This window comes from Ictidomys tridecemlineatus, chromosome 3 (assembly GCF_052094955.1).
Source record: "Ictidomys tridecemlineatus isolate mIctTri1 chromosome 3, mIctTri1.hap1, whole genome shotgun sequence".
Classification (NCBI taxonomy): Eukaryota; Metazoa; Chordata; class Mammalia; order Rodentia; family Sciuridae; genus Ictidomys; species Ictidomys tridecemlineatus.
Genome location: NC_135479.1, coordinates 154,086,234 through 154,100,020, shown reverse-complemented (window position 1 = coordinate 154,100,020; position 13,787 = coordinate 154,086,234). Strand labels below are relative to the sequence as shown.

The following is a 13,787-nucleotide window of genomic DNA, read 5'->3' as shown; positions in this document are numbered from 1 at the left end:
ATCAATAAAAAATTAGCCAGCCAACATTAGTCCAGCTGCTATTCTGGCTATCAGGAACTCCTTGGTTCTGTTCATTAATTTTCGTATTGTGTTTATTCAAGAATTGCACTGTTTAGTTACCAAACAACTCGGGAAATGGCTAAGAGATGTGAGTTACCACTCCACTGCTATTTTCTGCTGGTGTTTTATAAGATCTTTGGTTTTTACACAGGAATATCTTTCAGTTAGTCAGTTCATCAAATTGAAACCTGTTATCTCCCATTCCACCACTGATCAGTTTAAATTGCTTTAAGAAGAAACTTGTGAAATAAGATGTTATGGAACTTCCATACAACAATTGTTTCACATTTATTTTGTAAGAAATATCTAAAACTTTAATGACATTTCCTGCACCTCTAGAGAAAAGCAGAGATAACACTCCCTCTCCTGAAAATGAGTTGCTATTCCAACCACATTTCTCACCAGTTGTTTTAAAAAAAAAAAAAAAAAAAGTGTTTTTTTTAGTTATGCGAATGTATGGCAATGGTCAACTGTTCCTTAAACAACAAAAGAAATGTGAAAATAAAAGGGCTTTGGAATCCACCAGAGCTTCACACCGCGTTACGCCCTCACTTGAGAACCAAGGACTGTAACCAGGGTCCAGTTTATGCTCGAGTAAACCTTGCTGCTTCACTTCATAAGGCTTACTTTAAAACTGACTTGTTTTTCTTACTTCCTTTTCTTCTTGCCCCTCCCCATCCCTAAGAGCAGAGTGGCAGGCGGGAACAAGACTAACATTTTTTCCTGTCCTAGGGTAACCTATCATATTCTTCTCTACCCCAAGTGTCAGGCCGGCAATACTAAAGAAACTCCAAACCCGGGAACTGAAGCAACGGCTCTCTCAAGAACTCCGATGAGCACTAATTAATATATCTACTGACAATATTTGGATCTCACCCCTCTTTTTTAAAGCTCTGTGTTCCCCCTGACAGAATCACAGCCTCTGGGACAGGAATTCCGTGTTTTTCCTTTGCTAGCAAATCAGTTAAACTCTTTTCCTTTTTCTAAAACCATTGTTCTCCTTATTAGATTGCCAATGGAGACAAGGACCTTCGTATCAAGACCACATAGCAAGATAGGTCTTTGACCTCTGAAAACCGTTAAGCACCCTCCAGTAGTAAGGTACTAGTCCGCGGCACAGTAGTTAAAGCAAGGGTGTTTCAGAAACCCACCATTCTTGATCAACAGTTCACCGCCCGCAGGAGCGGGAAAGGCCAGTAGCGCCTACAATTCCCAGCAGGCGCCGCGGCAGCGGCCTTCACGCACGCGCTGCCCAGACCCTGGGAAAAGGACTCCGCCGCGGGGCTTCTGGGAAAGAAAAATGGCTGCGCCCTGGCTTCGTCTTGGAATGGAGCAGTTCTTTAAGATGCCGGCGGCAATGGGGCGCCAAGGCCGAGCTTACAGCACGTCCCAGACTTTTGCTGAGGTACTACGGCTGCCGAAGAAGCAGCTGACCAAGCTAGTGTACCCGCTGCAGGAACTCGAGCAGCACCTTGTTCCGGACTCAAGGCCCGACCTTCACCTGAGGGTCTTCGACCCTAGCCTGGAGGATATCTCGAGAGCGGAGAGTGTTTTCGCTTCCTCCGCCCGGAACCGTATTGAGTACGTCAGTTCCGCGGTGCGGCTAGATCACGCCCCGGACCTCTCCCGACCTGAGGTGAGAGCTGCTGCTGCTCAAGTTTACGGTCCCCAAGATATTAAACCTCAGACCACCAGAGCACCGCCTGCCGCAGGTCTTGAAGGAGGCTTGCGGGGCGGGGGTTTACTACCACTGGTTTCTCCTCACCCAGGAGAGAGGTTTTCTGGCTTTGTGTGGGCGCATGTTTTAGATAACCGTTCATATAGTTTTGCTGGGGATGTGACTCAGTGGTAGAACGCTTGCCTGGTACACTTGAGGCCTCTGAATTGAATCTCCAACACCAAAAATAAAGACGAAAACACACACATATGGTTTTAATTATTATGATGATGGATACTGAAGGCTTTAAGAGGTTTTGAAACATGAACTAAGCGTTCAAAAAGAAAATTCTGTCCTTTTATTTATTTTTTCCTTTTTAATTGAAGCGTAAAAACTTGCTGAGACAAATTAGAAGTTAGGGAAGGAGACATGATATAGATTCATAAATGAGATGATCCTTATCAATATGTAATTTTCACCCTATCTAAATTTCTCATCATCTGCAGGAATAATTATTATCTGTAGATAGTAATAACGAGAGACTTTTAAACATTCATTAGTGAAATTTCGGAGTGTGCATTTTCTCCTTGTTCTACAATTTAATAATGTATTTTGTTTTGAGTTTGCTGAAAGGCGGTTCAGATCGCCTTTGCCATGTAAATGGAACACTGCCCTGAAATTTTTCTTCTAAATTATGTAGAACTGCCATAATTAATGGACTTTTGTATATTATTGTTTTTTTCTTATCATTCATTTTGAAGGACTAACAGTTTTGTAGAATATGTGGCATTTCTGACTCCTGTCTACTGAATGCCTCCCAGTCATACTGATAACCAGAAATGCCCTTGAAGATTTCCAGAGTGTCCTCCAAGGAGCAGTTCTGACCTCATTTAGAACTGATTGGAGGTGTCTACTCCTAAGCAAAGCCACGTGTAGTGATGGTGATTCTCAAGAATATTTTGTTGCTTTCCACATTACAGAGGAGAATATCTTTAAAAAATTTTTTTTTTGTAGTTGTAGATGAACAGAATGCCTTTTGTTGTTGTTGTTGTTTATTTTTATGTCTAACTCAGTGCTTCACATATGCTAGACAAGCGCTCTGCCACTGAGCTACAGCCTTAAAATCTTAAGTGGAAATAAAAAGATCAAGGAAAAAGAAAAAAAAAAATCTCTGAAATACCATGGAGTTACAGTATACTGTGGTAGTTTTGTGCTTCCAAGCATATAGTTGTATTTTTGAGCCAGTTCTGTTGAAATAACTTTTTTTTGTTGTTGTTACTGGGGAAAGCTTTGTAAATATTTAATGCTTAATAAAACATGCAGGTATTCTTGGGCTGGGGGTATTGCCCAGTTGGTAGAGTGCTTGCCTTGCATACACAAGGCCCTAGATTTGATCCTCAGCAGCACCAAAAAACAACAGCAACAACAACAACAACAACAAAACATGCTGATATTCTTGAGTAGTAATTTAAGGCACAGGTTTTGGATCTAAATGCCCCCATTTCAAATCCCAGCTCCTTCACCCTCACTGTTTAATTTTGAGCCAGTTATATTTTCTCATTTCTAAAATGAGGATGATAATATTACCCATTTCATAGGGTTGTTATGAAAAATAAATAAGAAAATAATGTTGAATGCTTTCAGTACTTAAAACTTTAAAATTATTCATACATATTAGCTGTGTGCTAGAATGTGAGGTTTGACCACATAGAAGCCATTTTTTATGTGCCTTGACAAAACTGAACAATTTGGTTCTGTGGGGAATGTGGCATTTAATAAATAAACTATTACTCAGTTCTCTTAGTGCTCAATTCTCTTCTTTTTTCTTGTGTAAGGTATGTTTTATAGGCAGAAGCAATGTTGGAAAATCGTCCCTAATAAAGGCTTTATTTTCATTGGCCCCAGAGGTTGAAGTTAGAGTCTCAAAAAAACCGGTATGTTCATATTTTTAAATACCAGTAGACTGTCTCACAAATTGACTAAGATGAGTAATACATATTGGATGATAAATAATTGGTAAGTGCCTTGAGAAAAGATGTTTTTCAACAGCTTCCTTTTTCCCTATTTTCCAAAGAGTTAACAAAGTCTTTTATTAGAATTGTATTATTTCCTTCTAAATAATGATCATCTAGTTCCATATAGGCTTGGGGGGAAAGAGCTTCAATGTTTTGTTGCTTTTTTTCTTCCAGTAATCTTTTATACCTTGCTAATTTTCTCACTCTCTGACGCATGCACATTCTTACACATTTACCTTTACCTGTCCCACATATTGTGTTTACCCAAGACCAAACCTTGTGCTTCTTATCCCTTCTGTCATTTTCCAGTTCCTTCTATTCTTTAAGGAGGCAGACTCTACCGATATCTAAGATGACATTTATATTCTCAAATCACCCTCACTTCCCATTACCATATCATTTGTCCTTGGCAAAACCACTGACTCCAATGCTCACTACTCCCTGATCCTTTCATTAAGTTTTTCCATGAGGCTTCACTAATCTTTTGTTCCTCACTTCTTGAAGTAGTTGATTCTCTGGATTTATCACTAAAGATTCCTTTCTTAACCTTCCCATCCTCACTCCTACCCTGCCTTACCATATAAAACAGCTAAACTATAACTTCTAGGTAGAGGTGTATGGATGTAAGAGGACAATGGATGAAATTTATTCTTGACATTGTCAATCTCAGTCTTGTCAAGTCATATAATTCTAAAATCGTCTTCTGATGGACAAATAATCCTATTGGAAGTTTAATCACCATTTATAAAAAAAAAACCTTTGATAATATTTTTTCTAAGATCAAAACAGTTAACTAAATTGTCTTTTCATGATTAATAAATGTCCCATGGACACAAAAACATAAACCACATATTACCTTTACATCAATTTTAGTTTTAAAATTATAGTACATGATTTAATGAGAGCAATAAAACTCACATAATAAAACATGAAAAACAACTATAGGAGAGCAATAATTTAGGGGTAAGAAACTTATCAGGTTTTGGATCTAGATGTTACAAAAACCTGTTATGACTATGGCAGTCACACAATTTAGAACAGACTGACGTTTTCCAGGAGAGTGAAATAGGCAAGACTCAACAACATTTTGACTGTATTTTTCCATATTTCTTATATGGAATCTAAAGCTCTTAATACGGATTCTATTTTAAGACAATGAATTGGAAGGAAAAAGTAGTATAAGCCAACCTTATATCCAGCCACTTCTCTTCTGTTTTTTTTTTTCCTCTGTCATTGTCAGAATCCCTGGGGATCGTATACGGGGCTTTTAATAAATGTTTGACACAGTTGAATAGAAAACATTCCAACACATGAAATACATAAAAGACATATTTTAAGTCAGCTTTTTTTTTTTTTTCATTTATCAGGGTCATACAAAGAAAATGAATTTTTTCAAAGTTGGAAAGTATTTTACAGTGGTGGACATGCCAGGTTATGGCTATAGAGCACCAGAAGATTTTGTTGACATGGTAGAGGCCTATCTAAAAGAACGAAGGAAGTAAGGAAATTTATTTTCTTATAGTAGTTAACACATTTAATCCCCAAATACATTTTTATCAGTGGAATATTCTGCACATGATGAACATTTCACTTTTATGAAGTGACTTAATTTAGAAGTTCCATTTTATTCTCATAATATTCTATGATATAATATTTAGGAAAAAGGTATGTTTGTTTGGCTTCTGCCTGTAGGTGTCTGTAATCTTAACTTCAAGTGTTTTCCTAAATTGAGTATTTCAGCACTTTGTTCTTTTTTTTAAAAACCAAACTCTTAATTTCTAAAAATGAAAATACTTGGTTAATGTGTTATTTACCAAATTTAAATAAACTATAGTAAATTCAGATTATTTTTTAAATACCTCAGCTTTATCCTCTGAAAATGTTATCTTTACTTTCATGTCTCTTGGTAGTGAAATGACATTTGTTTTGGGAATTGCACAATATAGAGAAAACTATCAAATTTCTGAAATGTAAAAATTTGTCTAAGACTGGGGGTGTAGCTCAGTGGTAAAGTGCTTGCTGAACATGCTAGAGGCTCTGGTTTTGATCTCTAGGCCCACCAATTTAAAAAATAAAGTTTGGTACCAATCTTGGTTTTATAGCTTTACATAGAAAGTAAGGTGAAATATTTACAAAAGAAAATGCAATATATCATGTATCTGGTTTCGATTTATCTGTTTGTCTTAATATTTAAAAAGTTAAACATTTCTATAATGTTTAGTAAAATTGGATTTGTGTCTCCCCCCCCCCAAAAAAAAAAAAAAACTTTAAGGTCTTAGAAGAAGGGACTTACTCATCAGAACAAAAATCCCAGTCAGACTTATGTTCAATACATGCTTATTGAAATAAATTAATATTTGGCAAATTAAGTTATTGAAAGTAAGCAGCCTTGAGACCTATTAAACTATAGGATAAACTTCCTGATTAATTTTTGTCGGAGACCAACTCCAACAGGGGGTCTCAGGAGACGAATGGATGGTGAAAAGAGGGGTGGAGAAACAACACAGACACCAAAGTGAAGGTGTTGATCCCAATCTTTACTTGTGAAGTTGATCATATATACTTTTCATTTTGGCAGGCTCACAGTACTTTGTAGTTACAAAACAGGAATCCTTAGTCAAAGAAACAAAATACTACGTAGCTACAATTAGAATAGAAGAATGTATCTTGGCTTATGCATAAGCAAGCATTTGTACTTTCAGTTCAAGTTTTGCTTTGAGCTGTTTCTGCTTAGTTAACTTTTAATAATAGTTAGAAATGTCCCAAATTATTGGCCTATACCTTGACTATTCTTTCTTGACTTACTGACTGGAACCGGTGCCATGGTTACGGCAAGTGGTTGACGTTATTAATTTTAATCAAACAAGAGTAAGAGTACAAACCATTGTGCACAGGAACAAGAACAAGTTGCCCAGTACTAAGCACTAATCTGTCTTCTTAACATTAATTTTTCTTCTCTAGATTTTAATTTAATTTCTCAAAAACTTCCTTGACAGGAATACAGGGAGTTTTTCATTAGACATTAACAATTTACACTCTACAGCTGAATCATTGCATTTAGAGCAAACAGATCTATTCTTTAGAAGTAGTTGCATTCATTGGGAAAGTCGTGTTTTTTCTTCATACTTAATGGTCATATGAGAAGTCGAAACTGTACTTATTAAAGGAATACAAAAACAAACTAGCCCATTCCCAGAAACATACTGCGCTCCTCCAGAGGATGGACGCCTTGCGCCATCCACCTCAGTAGGGCCTTGCCATTGCCTGAGTCGGGAGGGGCGGAGCAAATTTTAGAATTCCTTTTGCCTAAACAAATTTTTAAATTTTGGATCAAAAATACTCAAAGGGAAATTTCTTAATATAGTAAGGATGAATAGGAAGAGAAATGAATGAATATATCTTATACTGCCATTAATCTTTTCTTCTTTCTTATAGTTTGAAGAGAACATTTTTATTAGTGGATAGTGCTGTTGGAATTACAAAAACAGACAATATTGCCATAGAAATGTGTGAAGAATTTGCATTACCTTATGTGGTAAGTCTTTCTTTGGACTCATGTTTGCAGTTAGAAACATCAGTTCTGTTTGGCTATATATGTGTGCAAACATTTAAATGAATGAATAGGTCTTTCCCTCTCAAAATACAAAGGAAAGTGCCTTTATGTTGGCACTTTATGTAGAGTGGCACTTTTGTTCATTTTTCTTTCTCTCAGTTTTAAGTTTTTTAAATTATAATTAAAGTAAAAGTGTTTTAAGCTGTTCATTTAGTGTTTCTAAGTGCTTTGCTTTTCCTTTTTTTTTTTTAATATGGAAATAAAACATGTTAATAGCTCTTTAATAGCAGCTTGGCAGATAATACTTACCAAATGTAATAGAAGTACAAACTGAAAAATTTGTGAACTTATTTTGGAATTTAAAAATCATTCCAAGAATATAGCAGACTCCAGCACACACAGTATGATTTTTGTGCCCTTAAAGAAACAGAATTTCTTCTGGGAATATCTTACTAACACTGTTTCTGTCATCTCACCTAGAATAAAATACAGATTAGCAGGCTAGAATCCATATTGATTTTATTTCCTTATATTTCCAGATAAAATAGCATTCTTAAAGTTCCTTTATAAAGAAAAGTGAAGAACTTAATGACCTTAGTTTATTTTCCACCAAGTGTTAGAAAACCACTAAAATATAACAGTGGAGTTTAAATCAAATCATATTAAAGCCACTTTTTTTTTTTTTATCTTCTTTAGGTTGTGAAAATCTTGGGGTTTGCGAAAATTCTGTGAATCAGAATAACTCATAAGGCATCAAAGGATGATAGTCTTACATAGTAAAAATGCCTAAATATTGTCAAACTGATTTTATTAAGTAATAACTTTCATAATTTTGTATCATAGGTACCAGTTTGTAAAATCATATACTAAGCTTTAACTGAGGAAAGGTGAATATATATATATATACACACACACATAAATTCATATATATTTTTACATGTCCATGCATGTATGTATTTCAGCACATTTGCCTTTATGAGGAAAGACTCCTATTTGAGTTGATTCATAGGTCATTAGAAACCATACACTTTTCTGCTTCTCACTCCTTTTGCCATTAGCATTTTTATTTGTAAAAGGCATAAATGATTCATCACGAAATTTAATTTTATAGAAATTCTTCCAAGAAAACCTGATGGATCAGTGTTTTACATCTTAATTGATTTTTAAGCATCCATGCTTTAATGTTTCTCCAGTATATAGCTGTATTTGGACAAGTAAAATTCTAACATTTACCTGGGTTGTAACTATAATAGATAAAATCTACAAATAGCCCAATTTCAAATTTTTCTTTTAGAATATTACTTATTAGGCTGGACCATTTTATAACTCAAAATGATCTTAAGTTTGCAGTTTTAATAAATCAACCTAATAATATTCATTTATATATCTTTTATCACAAGACATATTGTGATCATATGAAACAGCTGATGGCAATTACAAATATGGCTCCAGGATCCTTCTTATTAATCTTAAGTCCATGGTATGGTGGCTCTGTGTAATTAAAACACTGTTAAGGGTTGGGGTTGTAGCTCAGTGGTTGAGAACTTGCCTCACATGCATGAGACACTGGATTCCATCCTCAGCACCACATAAAAAAATAAATAAATAAAACAAAGATCTACCACGCAACCAGCACACTGGTTTCATACAAGAGGTTCGTAGCATAGAAGTTAACTAGTGAGATCAAAATAAACACACAAGACTCAATTACCTTTTTCTTTGACCAGGTCCGAGATGGCCCTCCCTCTAGCTCTCTCCTTGAACCACCCGGTGGGGCAGCAAGGCTTTCTCAGGACTAGCAGGAGAGAGAGAGAGAGAGAGAGAGAGAGAGAGAGAGAGAGAGAGAGAGAGAGAGAAAGAGAATGCCAGGGAGTGATCTTTTATTGGGGAACAAGAAATTCAGGGGAAAATTCCATCTAATGAAGGTCGAGGGGGGCAGCATTCCAAGGTCAGGGTCAGTGATTGGTCTCAGGGTCAATGGTCAGTCACGCCCCCACACAGACAGGCTCTCCAACCTGGAGAGGGTGGGGATAGCTCCGACACAGTTTGGCCAGAACGCCTCACACCCAATCAGGGAGGTGCCCAATCACATTCGAGAATGGCTCCCCACACAAAGATATTGTGTCCATCTACAACTGAAAAAATGCTAAAAAACAAATAACCCTGTTAAATCATAGACACATAGTGTGCACTTTATACATATTAACAAATTTCATCTTCAGAGCAACTTCTTTCTGGGTTATTGTTTTTATTTTGTAGATGAGAAAATGGGTCTAGAAAGATTTAGAAATATGCATGGGTCACTTAATTGAAAATTTGTAGTTAAAATGTGTATAACTGCATATTAAGAAATATTTTATTTCTAATTTTATTTCCCTATAGATGGTATTAACAAAAATTGACAAATCTTCCAAAGGACATCTTTTAAAACAAGTACTTCAGATCCAGAAATTTGTCAACACTCAAACACAAGGATGTTTTCCTCAACTGTTTCCTGTAAGGTAAGAGTTGAATTGTTCTAATAACTTTACATATTAAAAACCTTTAATATTAAGTAAGTGTTTCTTAAATTGAGGTATCACTTAAAATTTGAAAGACTATGTACTTAGCCATGATTTGTTGGTACAGTCTTTTAGTACTTATATATATTTTTTTCCTTTTATTCTTTCTCATCGGATCTTCCTTGATCCGATGAGAAAGAATAAAATGCCTTCCTTGAAGGCATTTCATTTTATTTCTGCCTCAGCCTAGCTCAACTCTAGACCATGGCAGAAATGAAAATTTGACTTTTTAAAAACAGCCACAATAAAGGTTTCTTTCTTAATTTCAAAGAGAAACAACTGTGTTTATAATAAAAAGCCCAGTCAGGCTAAGAGGGACTAAATTTTTCCTTTTACATTTTTCCTTTAAAAAGGATAGATAGGAAGAAAAAATTGTTCATATGAGTTCAGATTAAACAGTGGTAGCAGACAGAATGGTTATTTCCTGAGCTGGTAATTTTTGAGGTGTTATGATGTGGTTTCATGACAAAGCATGGGTTTGTACTTTCATGGTGTGTCTTGGGTACAATAAGTAACATACTGTGGCAGAGATAGAGCACCCTCCTGGTGTTTCCTTTCTCTGACTTGTTTGTGGAAGGCACTATGCTAGTTGCTACGAGAAAATAATGAAACCGGATAAAACCTAGATGTCCATAAGCAGCCTTTTTAGGTCCTACCAATATGGATCCGATTTAAATTATAATTATGAATATGCGTTTCAGAACCCTTCTTCCTTCATTCCTACAAAATGCTGTTCTCTTTTGATTTACATTCAGTTATCTATCCAGTTCATTTGTCTGTCCCAAATACATAATGGAAATTCGTAGAGATTGGAGAGAAATCTTAATTCTTAGAGCTCTGGTCATTGTCATAAAAACAGCTATTTCTTGTAACTGTTTAATAAGAAGGAAGTGAGACTTCAGCTAAAAAGATCACTCAAACATAAGATTAGCACATCATGGCTAAACAAAATCATTTGTTGAAAAATATTGTTTTAGTTGACCATAAGCTGAGTTTGAACTACCACATAATGTGACTGGAAGAAAATTTGGGTCTTTTTTTAGGCTACATCAGTGGACCTACAATGTTCAAAACAAGGCAGTGATCAAGGAATAGTCCCATATTTCTGTGGGCTGTGTGCCACGAGACCATTCCTGTCAGATTGTGACTTGACATTAAGAACAATTAGGATGTCTGAAAGCAGATGGTTTTGAAGGGAGGCTATTAAGCATTCAAAATACTTCATTGATCCTCATAGTAAACATGCCGATTTCACAGACAAGGTTGCAAATCAGAGAAATTGAGAGTTGCAGTTATTTGCTAAATAGTGGTCAGACCACTCAGATCTTACATAGCATAGTTCTTGTACTTCTTGGTTATGGCTTTTAAAGCAGCTTATTTCATTTTCTGAGTCTTTTCTCTCTCTGGTAAAAATGTGATGCTAGAATGTGATTGCCATACAGATGAGGCATATATGTTAAGTTTAATAATGCCAGTCGATAGTGGATGGCAGAGTCAGGCCTGTGACCCAGATTATCAGATTTCTGGTACTTTTTAGGGACATTTTCTTCTTTAGATATGCCAACTTTCTCTGCCAGCATGACCTTGGAATCACTGTTGCTACCATCCATCCTCAACACAGGTGATTAATGATTAAAGTCTTACACCACTCAAAATTTAAGAACTGATACATGACAGCCTACTGAACTTCAAGAGCTTAAGCATTCACTGTAACAGTGACCATTTATAGGAATGTACTCACAGCTTTCAAAACCCCATGCAGAAAATAGGTATATGGACTTCTTGCTTTTACTTGCATGATCAACCCTATGGTGAGGCCTTCAGAATAGAGTTTGGCCTATTTATAAATGGTTATTATAAAGAAATCAGGTATTCTTCGTTTGCTTGTGGTCGGAGAACAGTGAATTGTGTGGCAGACATTTAGTCTGGCAAGGTTTGGTTTTCAAGCTTGCAGGCAAAGGACAAGTGCTAATCTTTATGTATGAACTCTAACCCAGCAGCCTAGAAAATATCAATAGTGAAAGGCTTCCCTAAGATTGAATACTGGGATCAATCTGTTTCATAAATGGTATGGAAGAAATATATAAGTAGGCACCATAAAATTGCTTCTGTATTTGTCTATGTGTAAAATTCCAAGTGAATGAGAACTGATTTTAAGGACAGAGAAAATTATGAGCTGACAGAAATGTTTGTTACACATAAATTCAGGGTTTCATACTATTTGAACCATCCAACTTGTGTCTCTCTTTAAATGTTTATGTACGTGTAACTCCAATTATAAGAATCATTATGGACTTTTCTCAAGGAAGCAGCTTTGACCAAAGAAACTAAAATGCTTACTTAATTATGAAAGGAATTAGTGATACTGTAGGAAATATTCTACCTATATATAAAATCATAATGTATTTTAAAAACCTGAGAATTGATGTGGTTGAGCTCCATGGATAGATGGATGGATGGTTAGGAAGGTTGGGAAGGTTAGGAGGAATGGCTTAATGATTGTATAGAGAAAGATAGACAGGTAAACAAAACTCACAATAATGGAGGGTGATTTTTTTTAAAAGATAAAAAACCTAAAGAAAGTTCTGAATTATCAAGGTGGTGGAATTTTTTTATGAAAACAACAAACTAAAAATATCAAAACTAATTCTGGGAAATAGTAAAATAAAAGGTATAGTAAAGTTTTTAGAATTATGAGGGAAATGGAGCAGATACTGTGGATCATCAGATAATAAATCCTGTAAGAAGCTGAGGGAACAGAGTAAAGGCAGAACAAATTAAAAGACATTTTGCTTCATACATGGAATCACAAAAGTTTGTAAATAACTTTAAGTGAGATAATTAAGATCTGTTACTACCTCTGAGGTAAAGAAAAAAATTATTTTTCTTTTCTTTTCACAGTGCTGTGACCTATTCTGGAATCCATCTGCTGAAATGTTTTATAGCTAATATAACAGGAAATCTTAACTAATGGTATCCGTTAGTTTCAAAGATGAAGTTTCAAAATTCTGTGTGCCACTAGAGTTCAACATCTAGAAAAATTTCAATATTGTTTTAAATGTTGTATATCTGTAACTTGCAGGAGGATCACTTCAGGAGATGTAAGCTTTAAAACTTGCATCTTCTCAAAATAAGAATGAATTGGTGCCTGGGGGACAAAAGGTTTATAAATAATTATCTGTTCAGTAGAACAAATGCCAGTTGGTTTTCCTATTTTAACAAACTGACAAGCAAGAGCATATTTTTAAAAATCCATAAAATGAAAACCTATTACTACTATGTAGAGAAAGGTTTGCCATGTTATTTATTGACCTTATCTTTTAAAGAAAATGTCTATCATGTATATTTTTTAATATTAAAATGGTCTAAATAAAAGTATCTGCTTTTCTGTTAAGCATTAATAGGTAAGTTGAAGGATACTGCTGTATGCTTATAATTAATTTTTTTCCTAAGTCCTTAGTTGAGTATTAAAAGAATTATTCTTGGTAAAACTTCACAATCCATGTTGGAACACCAATCATTTCAGCCTGGAATCATTCACCTTTAGCAAGATTAGAATAAAAAAAAAAAAAAACAAGAATTTAAGTTCCAGTTCTAATATCTAGGTCCTTGGGAAAATTACTTAGTTCTCTTAAATTCATTTGTAACTATGATGACATAAACAATATATTAAAATTAAAATAGTATTACATGAGGTGATATATGGCTACATATTTGTGAATTCAAACTAACCAAGGAATATAGCAAAAGTCATAGGTATTTATCATAAAACATTGTCATTAAGGAGTTGACATATTCTCTAGTGAAAAACAAAAATGAGCTTTAAGCAAGATTAATTTGTAAAGGAAAACGGAAGCAATGAAGGTGATTAACCCAAAAGAACGTTAATGAAGTAGAAAAAAATGCTCAGCTGATAGTCCAACCCGAACCACTCTGGTTTT

At 35.2% G+C, this 13,787-nt stretch overlaps 1 protein-coding gene across 6 annotated transcripts in view; it reads left to right on the top strand.

Moving 5' to 3' along the window:
* Window positions 1-1,311: 1,311 nt before the first annotated feature.
* The window catches only part of Gtpbp8 (GTP binding protein 8), a 52,294-nt gene continuing 39,818 nt past the window's right edge, over window positions 1,312-13,787 (top strand). For 3 of the 6 annotated variants that reach the window (XR_013436875.1, XR_013436876.1, XR_005726921.2), the window contains exons 1-5: window positions 1,312-1,696; window positions 3,553-3,651; window positions 5,100-5,230; window positions 7,168-7,267; window positions 9,668-9,786. Coding sequence is in view for 3 of the 6 variants with exons in the window: in XM_005327593.5 (XP_005327650.1) it covers window positions 1,361-1,696; window positions 3,553-3,651; window positions 5,100-5,230; window positions 7,168-7,267; window positions 9,668-9,786; window positions 12,748-12,817 (855 nt within the window). In the remaining 3 variants the exon portion in view is untranslated. Of the gene's footprint in view, window positions 1,697-3,552; window positions 3,652-5,099; window positions 5,231-7,167; window positions 7,268-9,667; window positions 9,787-12,747; window positions 13,222-13,787 lie in introns of those variants that run through there. The other 3 variants (XM_005327593.5, XM_040270373.2, XM_040270375.2) reach the window with 3 other exon arrangements.